The sequence below is a fragment of the Jaculus jaculus genome, chromosome 6, assembly GCF_020740685.1.
Source record: "Jaculus jaculus isolate mJacJac1 chromosome 6, mJacJac1.mat.Y.cur, whole genome shotgun sequence".
In the NCBI taxonomy this organism is placed as follows: Eukaryota; Metazoa; Chordata; class Mammalia; order Rodentia; family Dipodidae; genus Jaculus; species Jaculus jaculus.
Window position 1 is genome coordinate 39,058,730 of NC_059107.1, and position 14,857 is coordinate 39,073,586.

Consider the following 14,857-nt stretch of genomic DNA (forward strand, 5'->3'; position numbering starts at 1 on the left):
CTGTACCCAAGAGGCTTGGGTCTCAGGTGGAAGTGATAGGGACTCACGTTGGTTCTCGAAGAGCAAGACCTGCATGCCGCACAGGGAGAAGGACTGCCGGAAGCTGTACGTCACTGAGTTCTTCTTCTTCTGGAAGATCTTGGTGACCTGGGGCAGTGGGGACAGATGGGCCATGACCCTTCACAGCAGTACAGGGGCACTGGTTCCTGTCCCTTTGAGTTCTGATGTCATCCCAGCTGGGGAATGACTGAACCTTAAACGAAACTCTTAAGCGTTCTGCGACCTGGCTGACTGCCCTTCCCTTCCCTTCCAAATCAGAACCTGTCGAGTGGGAAGCTCAGAGTAGAGTCCCGTGACATTGGGGGTTGTTCTGGAATCTTCTATGGCTGAGAAAAGTCCCCTCTTGATGTCCACCCAGGCCAAAGAAGTACCCTCTTCATGGGTATCACGTGTTGTAGTCTTTCCTTCTAACTGAAGGATTCTGGGCCAGACCCTGTCCTAGTCCAGGCATAGCCACAAGGGAGGCCCTGGCCCTTAACACGGAAGCTTTCAGCCACACCACGGTGAGTGCCACGTACCACCAGGAGGTCATTGAACAGGAAGATCTCTCGCTGGTGCAGTCCCAGTTTCTGGGGCTTACTGGGATCTGGAACCTCAAAGAGCCGGCAGTAGCAGACCAGCCGCCGGTGAGGCAGGGACAGCACCTGTGGGGAGAGATGGCCTGGCATGGTCACGTGCCTGCCTGGACCTGGTGCACAGACTGTGAAGGGCAGAAGGGTCTTGGCTGGCAGCAGTTTTCCCCCTCTGTCCCCAGGGCTACTCTGAAGTTCCGGACTCGGCAGGACTATGGGGCTCCTTGCCATAGAGGAAGCCATGGGCTCGGCCTCCACATAACGACTGTCACACATCGGCCATCTAGAGTCCTCTCTGCATGAGGACACTGAGGTGTGCAGCGGTTGAGTAATTAATCCTTGGTCCTTACACTAGGACAGAGCAATCAGATTTGAAGCTACAGGAGGGAGGTGCAGGAGAGTAGATATTGGAGTCTTCCCCAGGGGAAGGGGCTGTGTGCATGCACACACAGTGCTGGGAAAGTGGGGGTGTGAAGGATGGGGACAGGCAGCTAGAAGGTCAAGGGCAGGAGTGGGGAGTCAGGGAAGGCCTTCAGTGGTCACATGAAGGTCATCTCAGTGTACAATTTCTGGGTCTTGGGTCAGAAGCGTATGTGGGCTTCATAGCACAGCCCTCCCCATGTGACTGAGGCCAGGTAACAAACTAGGGCTTGACTCCCTCCGGAAGTGAACTTGAGCTCCCAGAATGCTGGCTCTAGGAGCCCAGGAGTGTGGACCCCAACGGGAATGGAAAAGCAGAAGAATACTTACACAGCCAAGCCCATGGTGCAGGGATCCGATCTATGGGGAAACAGCCAACACAGGAAGTTAGCATTCCCACATATCCCTGGCCAAGGGAGCCTACTGCCTACCTTGAAGGGTAGCCCTGGTTCTCAGTAGGCTCTTGGACATCAGTGCTGGACCACATGCCACCAGGGCCTGTCTCTCACTAAGGGCTCCCACAGACAACCCAGACAGATGACTGCCGCTCCCAAACAACACAGGAGTCATATAGAAAACTCCAGCCCAGGGACCCTTAACAGGGCTGCTGCAGGGCGATGAGGGGAGCCAGGCCGGCCACCTACCGGCTTCTTGCCCACGATGAGTTGCTCCACCTTCTGCACCTGGGACACGTGGTCCTCATTGGTCTTCAGCTCCCGCTTGCGGATCCGCTCGTAGATGCCAGTTAGCATCTCCCGGGGAATGTCCTCGCCATCGTCCACACCTGGGTGGGGACAATGTCCAGACATGAGTGCAGCTGGGACTTGGGCAACAGGGGCTCCATTCAGCCTCTGGCCCCAGGTCCACGCTGGGTCTGCCAGTTTCTAACACAAAACAGCAGAGAGAAGCTTTTTCCTCAGCTAAAGAAGTCACAGATGTTTCAGGTGCCCGCCTATAGATGTCAAGTGGCCCCCCTCCTTTCCTGAACAAGATCCCCACATCCCAGCAGGGCTGGCAGGTGGCAGAATAGGAACTATGTAGTCTTCTAAGCCATGTTCAGAGGACTTTGTAAACATCACCTCACACATGGAGCACAGCCACAATGGTCCCAACTTTGCATGTGGGGGCTAAGGTCAGGCTCTGACAGACCTAGAAACAAGGCCCCACCCTTGGAAGGCTAAGGTAGGAGGATCACCATGAGCTCAAGGCCAGCCAAGGGTAAAGTGAGACCTGCTTCAAAAGAACAAAAACAGACTTGAGGTTTAGAGCAGTTTTAAGCTCCGGGAAATGTAGCAGGAAGCAGGCGCCCAAGCTCCTCCATCCTGCAATGGCTCGCACTGGGCATCACATCAATTTGAACAAACACAGATACTGTTAGTCTGACAAAGACAGTGTCACTGCCCTGATGGTCCTAGTATTCCTCCTGGTCATCATTCCTTTCCACAAAGCGCTGCCGCCATGGAGCTGTCAGTCATGGTGGCGGACTCAGCACACAGGAAAGATGCTCAGCCCTGCCCTGTGAAGTGATGGTGACAGTGGCACTGTCATAGGTGTGTGAGGCGGACACACTCTAAAGCCACTGCCATGAAGACAACAGGTGTGCATCCTCGCGGAGGGCTAACCATCAGAATCAGGTTCAGGTCTGGGGAAAGGCCTGGCTCCTGGAAGGCATCCCTTGCACTACCAGAGGGTCTCCTTCCTGGTGGTGAGATTTCCTAGGTCAAGTCCCAGAGTCGGCTCTCCAGGAAATGTGGGGTACACTGAACCATCCTGTTACACTGGCCCCACCAGCAGGGGGTGAACAAGGACACCTTAAAAGCTCAGCAGGAACAGGAGTATACTGCCCAGGGGACAGGTGAAGGAGACAGTGGGCAGCTAAGCCGGTCAGTGGCTGTCCCAGTGGGCTTGGCACAGACCAGCTCGGCTTCCTTTATATACTACCTGGTACGGTTTCCCCAGGGACACCATGCCTGAGGCAGTGTCCAGCCAGCCATAGCTCAACAGCCCTGTTTCCTCAGAACTGAGAGAAGTGTTTCCTACCGCTAACTGAACAAATGCCAGGTGACGGTGATGGCATTGGGCTCCCTTTCAAACTGCACCCATAGGCAAAATGCTGCAGCCCAAAGGCAGGTCTCCTTCACTCTCTGACAGCAAACTGCCTCCCTGGCAGTGAGATTTCCCAGCACTCTGGGAGTCAGAGCACGTGGGGCCCAGGTGGCACCCTACGAAGGTCTCTCTGCACCAGGTCTAGCTGGAGCCCAGTTCGTGGGTATATACCTATCTCCTCTCAGCATCTCTCAGTCCTCAGAGCACAGGAGCCAGGGTCAGCTTACCTCGGAGGTTCTTGACGAAGTCCTCCAGCTTCATCTTGCGCTCAGGCTTGACATTGGGGCTGTACATGTCTGTGTTGAGCAGGATGATAGCAAAGGCCAGGATGAAGATGGTGTCTGGGTTCCGGAACTGCCGCACCACCCCAGGGTTGCAGACACAATACCGCTGGCTGGGAGGACAGGGAACAGGTCAGGGCTACGGAAGGTACAACTGCCCCAGCCTGGCCCTGATCTCTGGCCTCCTGCAGCCCTGCTGTGACCCCTTCCCACCCTCCATCCAGACTAGACAAGACACTGCTTCAGCATGGAGTTTAACATGGGACAATAAGGTACTCAAGAGGGACACCTAAAGGGTTGTACTCCTCATCCCTGTGCCTGCAGTGAGGACCTCATAGTAGGTGTGTGACTGCATTCTGGGAAGGAGGGGCTGTGCTTCCCTCTGGCCTTGGCACTCACCTCAGACCTCCAATGCAGCAGCGACCAAATGCCTCCTCACTTGCCCCACCACACCCACAGCCATCCATCCCGTGCCCCTCACTATGACATCTCCAACAAGCACGGACTGCAGGTGGCTGACGCCTGCATGCAGCAGAGCTGTACAGTCCCAGAAGGGCTGTTGACTGCAGTCAACTATTGTGCCAGGTGTAAGGCCAAGTGGGTCCCTGAGCCCTAAATCGGTTCGTCCATTCTCCTCGTCTGGGTATGTGCTACTGCCACCCTCACCACACAGGTGGGAAGTGAGGTGCAGAGCAGTCAAGTCACCTGCGTAACCTGGGTAAGGTCACATGGGTGAGTCATGGGGAATTCAGTAAGTAACCCAACCCATGTGGTCTATGGCTGGTATGATGGGACCCTTTGCACCCTGGGAATACCTAGATGGCTGGCTGGAATGGACAGCAAATGAGATCTTGGAGATAGTGGTCAGAGGCCCAGTATGGGACCTTAACCTCTTCCAGCTTGCTCATCTGAGAAATCAGAATAACAAGCACTGTCCTCACCAAAGCCTGACTGTAAGGAGCAAGGGACCCAGCCAGTGCCACAAGCGGCCTCCAGGGTCAGCCCTATGGGTGTGCAGTATAGAGACCTGCCCTGCTGCAGTAAAAGAGATGAAAGGGCCACAGCCCCGGATCCCTGCAACGTTCTAGGTGGGGCATACCCACCCGCTCTGTAGAGGGCCTGACCTGAATGCCTCGATGAGCCGCTCCACCTTCTGAGCCTCCCCTTGGACTCGGATGTGCGCCTGGAACTTGCGGAGGGCCTCATCCAGCTCCATGGCAGAGAAATCCATCTCGTCCACCACACAGCTGGAACACAGACACCCTGTGGGAGTGGCTGGACATTTGGGGATCGTACACACAGCCTAAGGGGATAGGTTGCCACAAAGCAGGCTGCAAGATACCTGGAGTGCTGGGGCATTTAGGGATTGGAAACTGTACAAGATGTGTGGTTCCGGGTGTATGTGCAGTTCCCTATGGATGGGCTGAGCATATGGCTGTTCTCCAACAGGCCCCTTCCCACAGAGATGGGCACTGAAGGCTTGCAAATTACACCAGCACAGGGCGATAGCCAGGGTCCTCTGTGTTCTGCAGAGTGGAGAAGGTGAGGGTGTCTGGTAGGATATGGCCGGGAAAGGGAGGAATCGTGGTGGGGCTTGGAAGATACCTCTCAAGGGGCATCTTGGGGCTAAGCCTCTTGAGCCTATGCAGATAGGGCATGAGGGGAGGCAGGTATGCCTTCTAGTCCCTCATTGGTGATTGCTGAGTCTGGGAGGGATTTCCCAGGAAAGCCTGGTGCACACTAAATCTGAAGGGAAAGCCACAACTGCCTCAATGGGTTGCAGAGGCCTTCAGGGAATGGTCTTTCCCAAGGCTGGGGGTCTAGGGGTCACTGACATAGGGTTCCTACCTACACTGAGGAATCAGGGCCTCTGGGATAGCAGCCAGGGCTGGGCAGCATGTGGGGACAGGAGGGGCATGGGAAGGCAGTCCCTGGGCAGCTGCCCTCAAGGAGATCTCAGGGGTGGGCTGGGGGCCTCCCTACTTCCTGAGGCCCTGCTATTTTCTGATGGGAGGAGAACAATGCCAGGATTTCCTGTCACCAGAAACTTGGGGAGGGGGTGGGGCAGTACAGGGCAGGCTCCATTGCTCCAGGAGTGAATCTACTATCCCTGCACCTTGGTCTCCACCCCAACTAAAGAGGGGAGCAGAGAGACCATGCCAGCACCCATCAGGTCCTATGCTGCAAGTGAAGGAGGCACTGAGCTGGAGAAAGTGGAGAGAGGCCTACTGTGGGCACTTCGCCAAGGCAGGTCACCTGCCACACACCAGCCTCCGCCCTGTATGCCTGGGTATGTTTACGCGCCTGCGCACGTGTTCCGGGTGAAACAGCACAGCAGCACCGGCTGCCACCTCCCCGCAAGGCACAGGCGCCCACAACCCACGGAGCTGTGTGAGACTACAGGCTGCAGGCAACCCACGCTGGTGGGCTTGCCTCTGCCGAGGATAGAACCGGGCATGTGCAGGGACAATGTTGCCACTGGGCAGCCAGGTGAACCTTCCCTGGTACTGACTTCTCCCCAGCCTCCAGCCTGGGCTCGGCATCTCACTTTCTTACCAGGGTCGGTGTTGTTGGGGGGGGGGGGACTCCTTTAAAACAGTTGGAGGGGGTGGGGCACATCTGGACAGATGGCTTAGTGGTTAAGGCACTTTCCTGCCAAGCCTAAGGACCAGGTTCAATTTCCCAGTACCCATGTAAGCCAGACACATGTGTCTGGAGGCCCTGGCATGTCCATTCTCTATCTGCCTCTTTCTCCTTTTCAAATAAATAAAACTTTAAAAAAGAAAAAAAAAAAAGATCTGGGGCCATTCTCCTAACCCCAGCAGGCAGGTGCTCAGGAAGAGGTGACAAAGGCCCTGCCACACACTTCACTTCCTACAGCCCTGCACCTCCTGCACACGGAGTAGGACCAGACAGAAGGTGACGGACACATGGAAACCCTGGGCAACACTTCTCCAAACAGAAAGCAGTGCTGTGGGAAGGGGTTGGAGTCCAGTTCTCTGCACGGCTGCTAGTCGGGTGTGACCAGGAAATGGAAGCACAGGCTGCCCACCGCCAGGGAGGAAGAGTTGTGGGTAAGGCCAGGGAAGGGCCCAGGCTTCCAACGGTTGGTTCCTGCCAGCGCTGCCACATGAGGCTATACAAACATGGGTGGTTTAGGTTGTGGAATGAAGCACTGGGGGATTAATGGAGAGCAGTGCAGTCAGTGAGAGAAACGGCAGGCCTGAGCACACATTCCCGTGTGTTGCTGGGCAAATGTATGAAATGGAGTTGAGGACACCTGGGGGATTAGGTACAGACAGTCCTCCATACACTTGGGTTCTCCATCACACTTAACCAACTGTGGATGAAAAGCAGTTGTAAATACAGCTGTGCATAGTGAACACACAGACTAGTTTTTCATTGTTCCCTAATATAGACCACCACCTTTCTGTAGCATGGACACCTTATTATTAATCAGGATCAGTAACCTGAGAAGACAAAGTCTATAGGATGATCTAGGCATTTTAGGAAGGGTTGTGAGCATCTCAGGGTTTCTGTATCTGTACAAGGTTCTAGAACCCATCCCTAAGATGCCAAGGGACAAGTGGGTATGTTTCAGGAAATGGCATGCCCTGACACTGTGTGCATGAGTGGCCATAGGTGACCCACCACGTGAGGAACGCTGTGACGGACAATGTGTTGTGCACTGGATCCGCAGGACTTACTCAAGCACATCTCGGTTGAACTGCTTCTGCCGGTTGCCCAGGAACTCGCCGATCATTTGGCGGCTCAGACCCTTGCGCTGCAGCAGGAAGTGGGCCACCCCCACTGGTGTGTCAGGCACGAAGCCACGTTCAATGAGGTACTGGACACCCTTCTCAGGCTTCCTGGGGAGGGGAGACAATAAGTGTGCTCAGCCCTCCAAGACTGGGTTCCTCTGTCATAGGTAGCCCACATCATCCTGTCCTGATCACTTGTGCCAGCCACCTGTGCCTATCCTTCCTCCTGAGTGAAGACCCAAGTCCAGGGTAGACAAAATCATTCATATTCTTTCTGCTTTGAAGCCAAGAACCTTCACCCAGAACACAGTCAAGAACAGACAAAGATTGGGCAGCCCTGTGTACTATCTTACTGCCATGCCTGCAGACTCCTACTAAAATGTCTGTTACTGCCTTCTTCCCCACAGCACCACATTCCCTGCCTGCCCTCCTTGGCACAGGAGCTGCCAAGAACTCCCTAACACCCAGCAACATGCTTACTGTACCCTGCCCCTTTGGCAGTGCCCCCTCCCACCTCTTCAGATACCACTCCTGAAGCTCAGCCCTCTGGAACCCAGTGCATATGGCCCCCAGGCACAAGGATAGCCAAACCAAGACCATCCTGGGCCTAAAAGGACACAACCCACCCAGCTGGCACCATGAAGCTGCATGTGCCAAGCACACCATGTTGCAGATGCAGAAAGGAGGCCACAGTACCATGTCCTGCCCGCTCTGTGACACATGCAGAGCCAGGCCTAGCAGGGACTAAACCAGACCATGTCTCCTTGACACTTGGCTGTGTGGCCACACATGACTCATAGGGGCTATAGAGATGTCTCCCTGACCCTGGGGAACAGGTTACTCTGGGAGCAGGCTCTTCCTGCCCTTAAGCCTGACTTCCTATCTTATGTAGGTATGTACTCTGGGATCACTTGGAGGGAAGTCCTAGTGTGACAGAGAAGGATGACATGAATGTGAAAATGGCTGCATGGTTAAGTCTTGGAGGACATGTTTCCTCTTCTGGCAAGTCTGCCCTAGACCACTCAGGGCTGTGTGGAGCCTTCCGGGTCACACTGGACCACCAGGTCAGACTGGCGGCCTGCTCTCTGCCACCAGTTACTGAGAGCTGGTAAACAGTTAGGTAAAGGGCCTGGTGTGACTTCACACTGAGCCAAGCATACCCAACATCTCTGCCCATTAGGTAGGAGCCTGGGCATGTCCTTTGGCCCTAGTGGGTCTATGTTCTGTTCCCTGGGTGGGGGACAGAGCCAGTGCCCATTCCCTGAATGACAGCAGCATCTTGCCAATGCCTTGTGTCCATGAGCACACACCTGGCAATGGAGCAGCCCAGGTCCATCTCCCACCTGGGCACTCTGTCCCTGCTTTGAGAGATGGCCACTGACATCTTTGCCTCCTGTTCCAAGTTACACACAGGCCTGTGACATCAGAACTTCTATGACAAATTCCTATGCCCAGGGAACAGGCCTTGCAGGGTACAAGGCAATGGGGGATTTGGGGGACACATGCTGCAGCAGTTTGATTCAGGTGTCCCACATAAACTTATGTGTTCTGAATGCTAGGTTCCCAGCTGATAGAGATTTAGGAATTAATGCCTCCTGGCAGCAGTGTATTGTTGGGGGCGGGCTTATGGGTACTACAGCCAGTTTCCCCTTGGCAGTGTTTGGCACATTCTCCTGTTGTCCACCTGATGTTGGTGAGAAGGTGATGTCCACCCTCTGCTCATGCCATTGTTTTCCCTGCCATCATGGAGCTTCCCCTTGAGTCTGTAAGCCAAACTACCCGCCCACCCCCGCAACAAGCTGTTCTCAGGTGATTTCTGCCAGCAATGTGAACCTGACTGCAACACATGCTCATTGAAAACTAAGATGTCAGACACAGAGCATTGGGGACAAGATCAGTAATAGAGCCTACTGTGGACATTGGGCCCATGAGGAGGACTTAAAGTGGGGAGAGTCCTATAGATATCACAGGGGCCTTTGCACAGGGCCCAGGAACATGGCCCTGCTGGCAGGAGCTCTCTAGGTACAGGATGGAGTAGGGGTGTCGCAGTACTGAGGACCACAGCTGTCCCACAGTGGCAGGCAGTGGGTAGTGGGAGCAGAAGCCTGAGTGCTCCGGCAGGGTGTGAAGGGCTGGTGCCGTATTCTACAAGCTTTACTTGGCCGCTATGTGGGGACAAAGGCCAAGGTGCCACTGCATCCATCCATCACGCAGTGGGAACAAGGAGGAGCAAGGAGGCTTAGGACCCAGTCTGAGGGTGATATCGCTGCCCTGTGTGCACCCATGCAGGGCCCCATAGCATGGGAGGGATTGACCCCATCTAAATGTTTCAGAAAAGAAGAAGCCTCAGGGGTGGAGACAGGCTGGGTTGTTAGCAACTCCAGGGCCTGATGGCAGCCCCCGAGGAGTGACTCCCTCACATGGTCTCCAAGCAGGTGGACAGCCACCATGCAACCTTGCTGTCCTACCCCACCTCAAGTGAAGCTCTTCCCACCGTATGTGGACTGGTGGCCTCTCCATCGAGGGCTCCTTCACAGAGCTCTGGAATGAGCTGGTCCTGCCTCTTCTCATGACTGGGGGCACATCCCTTCCCCCTGTTCCAGGAAGTGAGCCAAGGTGTCACTTTGATCCCTGAACTGCAAGCAGAGAGGTCTATCACTCCCAGGACAGCTGAGCAGTCTTCTGTGGCCACTTGCCAGGAACCAACTAAGTTCCCATGCTTTAAAACCATGCGTTTTCTTTGGAGCGTAAGGCAGGGAGGGAAGCAAGGTATGGACACAGGGACACTGCTTGCAGGTCAACTCTGCTCCCTAGTCAGAGGAAGAACAAAGGAGCTGGCAGACAGGAGGTAAGATGCTCCTAAGCCCTTGGAAACTGAGTAGGCCAGGGGTGGATGGAACCAACCCCAGTGACACGACAGCAACCCAAATAATGTGTTGACTTCTGCTGTACTGGCTGGACATAGTCTCCTGGGGCTGGTCCCTGGTGGAGGGAACAGGTCCCATCATGGAGAGCAAACAAGAATCTACAAAGGTCTGGGCTGGAGAGATGGCTTAGCGGTTAGGCGCTTACCTATGAAGCCTAAGGACCCCGGTTCGAGGCTCGGTTCCCCAGGTCCCACGTTAGCCAGATGCACAGGGGGGGCGCACTCATCTGGAGTTCGTTTGCAGAGGCTGGAAGCCCTGGCGCACCCATTCTCTCTCTCTCCCTCTATCTGTCTTTCTCTCTGTGTCTGTCACTCTCAAATAAATAAATAAATAAAAAATTTTGAAAAAAAAAAAAAAAGAATCCACAAAGGTCAAGCCGCTTAGCTACAGGGTGCCTTAGTAAGACAAAACACTAGGATTTACTTGCCCCTCAAGACTCCCCACAAACTCAGCTCTGTCCAAGCATATCTGTTAGTTTCCCTTTTCTAGAGTGCATGCTGGGAGGACGTAGCATCAGAAGGTGCTGTCTGTCACACTTTTGCCTTCTAGGCCCAGTGTTTTCCTTGAACACTTCACATACAGCCGACCATCAGTTGGCCTGCCTACAGCTCCATGCCTAGCATTCCTGCTCCTCTGAGTGTAGCTGACATGTGATGCTGATTCAGACTCGATGGTGACAAGGAGATCAGACTATACTGGTCACTTCCCTGTCATTCAAGTACAAGTGAAAACGAGCTATGGGAGGCTCTGGGTAACAGCAAGTATGAGGGTGGCTCCTAGAGAGACAACGGGACAGGAAGAGCCTGTCAAGATTTGGGAGTTACACTTCCTACTGGGGCTGGTCTAGGGTTGGCTGTGACTTGTGAGTGGTCAAGCCTCTAGTTAAGTCAGGGGACAGGATTTCTGAGCCTGGAGATGGGCAAGTCCCTGACCCACACAGACCACCTGAGGATCTCTGTAGCCAAAAGGCTAAGCTTACCTGGTACCTACCACTCACTGCCTCTGGCCAGAGTGCTCAGGAGAGACTCTCCAAGGTTGGTATTCAAAGGACCTCACACACTCCCAGAGGCACAGCTTGAGACCACCTGTTCCACCTTTCTCTTCAGATTGTGGGGGTGGGGTCCCACGTGCATTGAGCCTACTGTGCTCTTCTATTCATCCCAGGGTGATGGGAAAAACACCCTTCCAGGCACGGGCCACAGACCTCTGAAGAGCTGAGCACAGCCACTGTTGGCCCAGGACAGCAATAGGGAATCCTCCCCCTCCCCAAAGGGTGCTCATGGGACATTGGTCCCAAGCCAGAGTGGCCTCTGTCTAGGGAGGTGGGGCCTCACCCTCCAAGACCCAGTGCTCTGCTGAGCCATCAGTGGGCTCTGTCAGCTATGACAGGTCTATGGCAAGCTCTGGCTGCTGACGCTATGACCTCAAGCTCCCTCCACTTCCCATTCAATCACAAAGCAACATAGGCAGAGGACCCTTCCATTAAGACACCACTACCTGAGTCCATGCCAGACAGCAAGAGCTAGATGTGACAGGAAGGCAGAGATACAAGGCCAGACAGTGCAGGGCAGATCACGGTGTCTTCCATGAGCAGGGGGGGTGACAGGGTCAGGCTCCTGTGGAATACTCAGGGGGCTGTGGGTGCTTGCCCCAGGTACCTACTTAGAACCAGTCCATTACCAGGCTTCAGGGCTGCTTGCAAGAGGGTGGCTCTGCCCTTCAGACTGTTTATAGACTGGCACCCAGTGGAGAGGCAGGGAGCTGGGTGCCCCCAAGGTAGTCATCTGTACTGTGGGTAGCACCTGTGGAAGCACTCTGGAGACCAGACAGCTCCAAGCCTGAGCAAAGGGGCACAGGCTTTAACTGACACAGCTGCAGGGGCATGGCTTCCCCATTGTCTCCTGAGTGGAATCATGACCTCACACTAAAACAGAAGAAGCTGAGAATTTGGCAGGGCCTTGGAGATCTAGTCTACATGGAGTCCCACTAGCTCTTGCCAGTGACCACAGCTGGTGCTCCTTAGAACCAGACTGCTGCAGTTGCCCCTGGGAGATGCATCCACTTTTGTTAGTTTGAATTGATGCACACCTCTATGGTTGAATTTTCCAGTCCCATACTTGGCAGGGTAAAGGGGCCAAGTTTCCCTACCTGTGACCTGGAGGTAGCTCCAGTGTCCACCTGGGGATTTCAAGGAGTTGGTCCTAATAAAATGATATATAAACATGTAGTCGTTAATAGGCTGGGGAGATGGCTCAGCAGTTAAAGGCACCGACAAAACCTACCTGCCTGAGTTTGATTCCCAAATATCCATATAAAGCCAGATGCACAAATTAGTACATATGTCTGGCAGCCCTGGTGCCTGCCCCTCCTCAATAAATAAAAGTAAAAAAAAAACAAAAAAACAGAAAATGTAGGTAGGGGAGGTGTGGCTCTGTGGTGAACACTAATCATTTGCAAGGTCCTAGATTCAATTTCAAAGACAAAATACTTCCATCAGATAAGACAGCAGAAGCACAGATGACAACAGTGTAGCAAAACACCAGTGAATTAGATACTTCATGTGGTGTGTGCCTTATGTCTTGAGACAAGTGACATGCAGGGAACACATCTGTAATTAAAAAGGGCCCCCTCTAATAATACTATATCCTCGAAAGTGACAACGTTGGGAGGATCACTGAGGCAGGAGGATCACTGACCATGACTCAAAATAAAAAGTGAAATGAGGGGCTGGAGAGATGGCTTAGCAGTTAAGGCACTTGCCTGTGAGCCTAAGGACCCAGGTTTGATCCATTAGAACCCACACAAGCCAGATGCACATGGTGGTGCGTGCATCTGGAGTTCGTTTGCAGAGGCTGGAGGCCCTGGCACGCTCATTCTCTCTTTCTCTATCTGCCTCTTCTTCCCCACCCCCGCAAGTAAATAAAATATTTTTTTAAAAGTAAAACGAAGACTGGGGAAATAGTGCAGTGGCAGAAAGCTTGCCTAGCATAAGCAAGGGCCTATAGCTAATCCCCAGGACTGAAAATAATAGGGAAATGGGCAAACAATCTGACAGGTGTGCTCTAGAAAATCCAAACAGCTGAAGCCCAAGAGCTGCTGACAGATGGCTACCTTTAAGCAGGAAATACAAATGAAATGAGACACGACTTGCACCTGATTGGAGGGACCAGGGCAACATCACATGGCAGCATGGGTTGGTGACACTCACTATCAGACCCAGTGGCAAGGGGAGGGAAGCTGGCATAATTGTGAACTACCCAAAAAAGTGCCTAAGACCCCCTAATTCCTAGCTGTCCTCCTGAGAGGCCCTATTGGGCCTATCCACACCCACTGCTATATCTACAGAAACAACCTTTAGAAAGCCATGGGGGAGGGGGCATTCCCCCTGTGGAACCCAGGAATGAAGGTCCGTGTGAAAGGTTTTCCCTAAAACCTCCAACAGTAAGCTACGGTGCCTCACCTGGCCTTGGCATTGAACAACAGGAAACTGGGAGCACCCAAGAGCCCCATGACAGCAGTGTAGGGCTGGCATTCCAGCACACCTACAGCCTGGAAGGTGGTACCACTAGCATCAGCCCCGTCTCCCCGACACAAACGCCACAGAGCAGGGGCCATAAACAAAACTTCTGAGAGGAGACTCTCACTGAACTACGCAGCTTTTGCTATCTACCAGAATCATCCGTGTTATACGTGAATTAAGTGGTAACAAATCAAGAATACCGAGGCCAAAGCTGGTCGGTCACCCACTACTAGTCTCCATCTATCCACTCTGCTGGGACCTCACTTGCCTCCCCCAGAGAATAATAGGTTGAAAGGTGGCCCTAAAGGTAGGCGGTGTGCAGCAACAGCAGGGCCAACTTAGGACAGAGTCAGACGGGCTCTGCAGGACGGGCCCCTCACTGCCCTATGGGCTTTGGCCGACACAGCGGTGGGGCTGGCCCTTACATGCAGCACGTCACAGACAGTGAAGTAGGAACACCACTTGTGTCAGATGAGGGGGGGTGTCCAAGACACTCTTAGCAGCCCCCAGGAGGGCTTCATCCCACACCTACATTAGCCAGGCCTCTCTGATATCCTCACTCCATTTGTATGTGCCAAGGATGCCCCTCCAGCCCCGCCCAAGTCTAGAAGCAGCAGCAGCAAGGAGACACAGCCAGGCGTGGCCAGCCTCCACCGTGCCATACCACCCTCAGGGAGCCCTTGTGGGACGCTCCCAGGATGTGTCCGTGACCACTGTGCAGCTGGTCACATACTCTCCACATCCACAACCCCCAGGGGTCCACTCCAGGCTGCCATCTAATAACCCCAAACCCCAGAGACCCCAGGGAGGAAATAATGTGAAATCTTAGGCTTACTGAGGGCCATCAAGGTCCCCTCCAAGGGCACGCTTGGCCCTACCCTCTTCCCTTGCTATTTTTGGTCCTGCTAAGAATAGTTGGCTTTAAATACCTGCTTCGCTTCCCTTGCTGGCTCTGCTCTCAGGACTGCCTGACACACCTTTCCCCTTGCCCCTCGGGAGCAGCCACTCAACAGGCCTGGTGCACAGCTCCGTCAGGCACAGCTCTGCCCCTGGGCCCTGTCACACAGACCTGCTGCTCACTTGCTCTGAGGCCTCCGTGCTCTACATCAGCCCTGGGTCCCATAACCAAGGCTGGCCTGCTATGACCCACACCTCCCTTGCCACAGGGTAGATGTGCTGGACAGGGCCCTACAGAAAAGCTCCCACTCTG

The 14,857-nt window shown here is 54.1% G+C and overlaps 1 protein-coding gene across 8 annotated transcripts in view; it reads right to left on the reverse strand.

The window, feature by feature from the left end:
* Nucleotides 1-14,857, reverse strand: part of Iqsec1 (IQ motif and Sec7 domain ArfGEF 1) — a 336,067-nt gene that overhangs the window by 9,193 nt on the left and 312,017 nt on the right. For all 8 annotated transcript variants that reach the window (XM_045153616.1, XM_045153620.1, XM_045153618.1 and 5 more), the window contains 7 exons: nt 7,147-7,308; nt 4,564-4,686; nt 3,386-3,552; nt 1,697-1,836; nt 1,383-1,412; nt 579-704; nt 48-147 (listed from right to left, as the gene is read on the reverse strand). In XM_045153616.1, the coding sequence (XP_045009551.1) occupies nt 48-147; nt 579-704; nt 1,383-1,412; nt 1,697-1,836; nt 3,386-3,552; nt 4,564-4,686; nt 7,147-7,308 (848 nt within the window). The remainder of the gene's footprint in view (nt 1-47; nt 148-578; nt 705-1,382; nt 1,413-1,696; nt 1,837-3,385; nt 3,553-4,563; nt 4,687-7,146; nt 7,309-14,857) is intronic.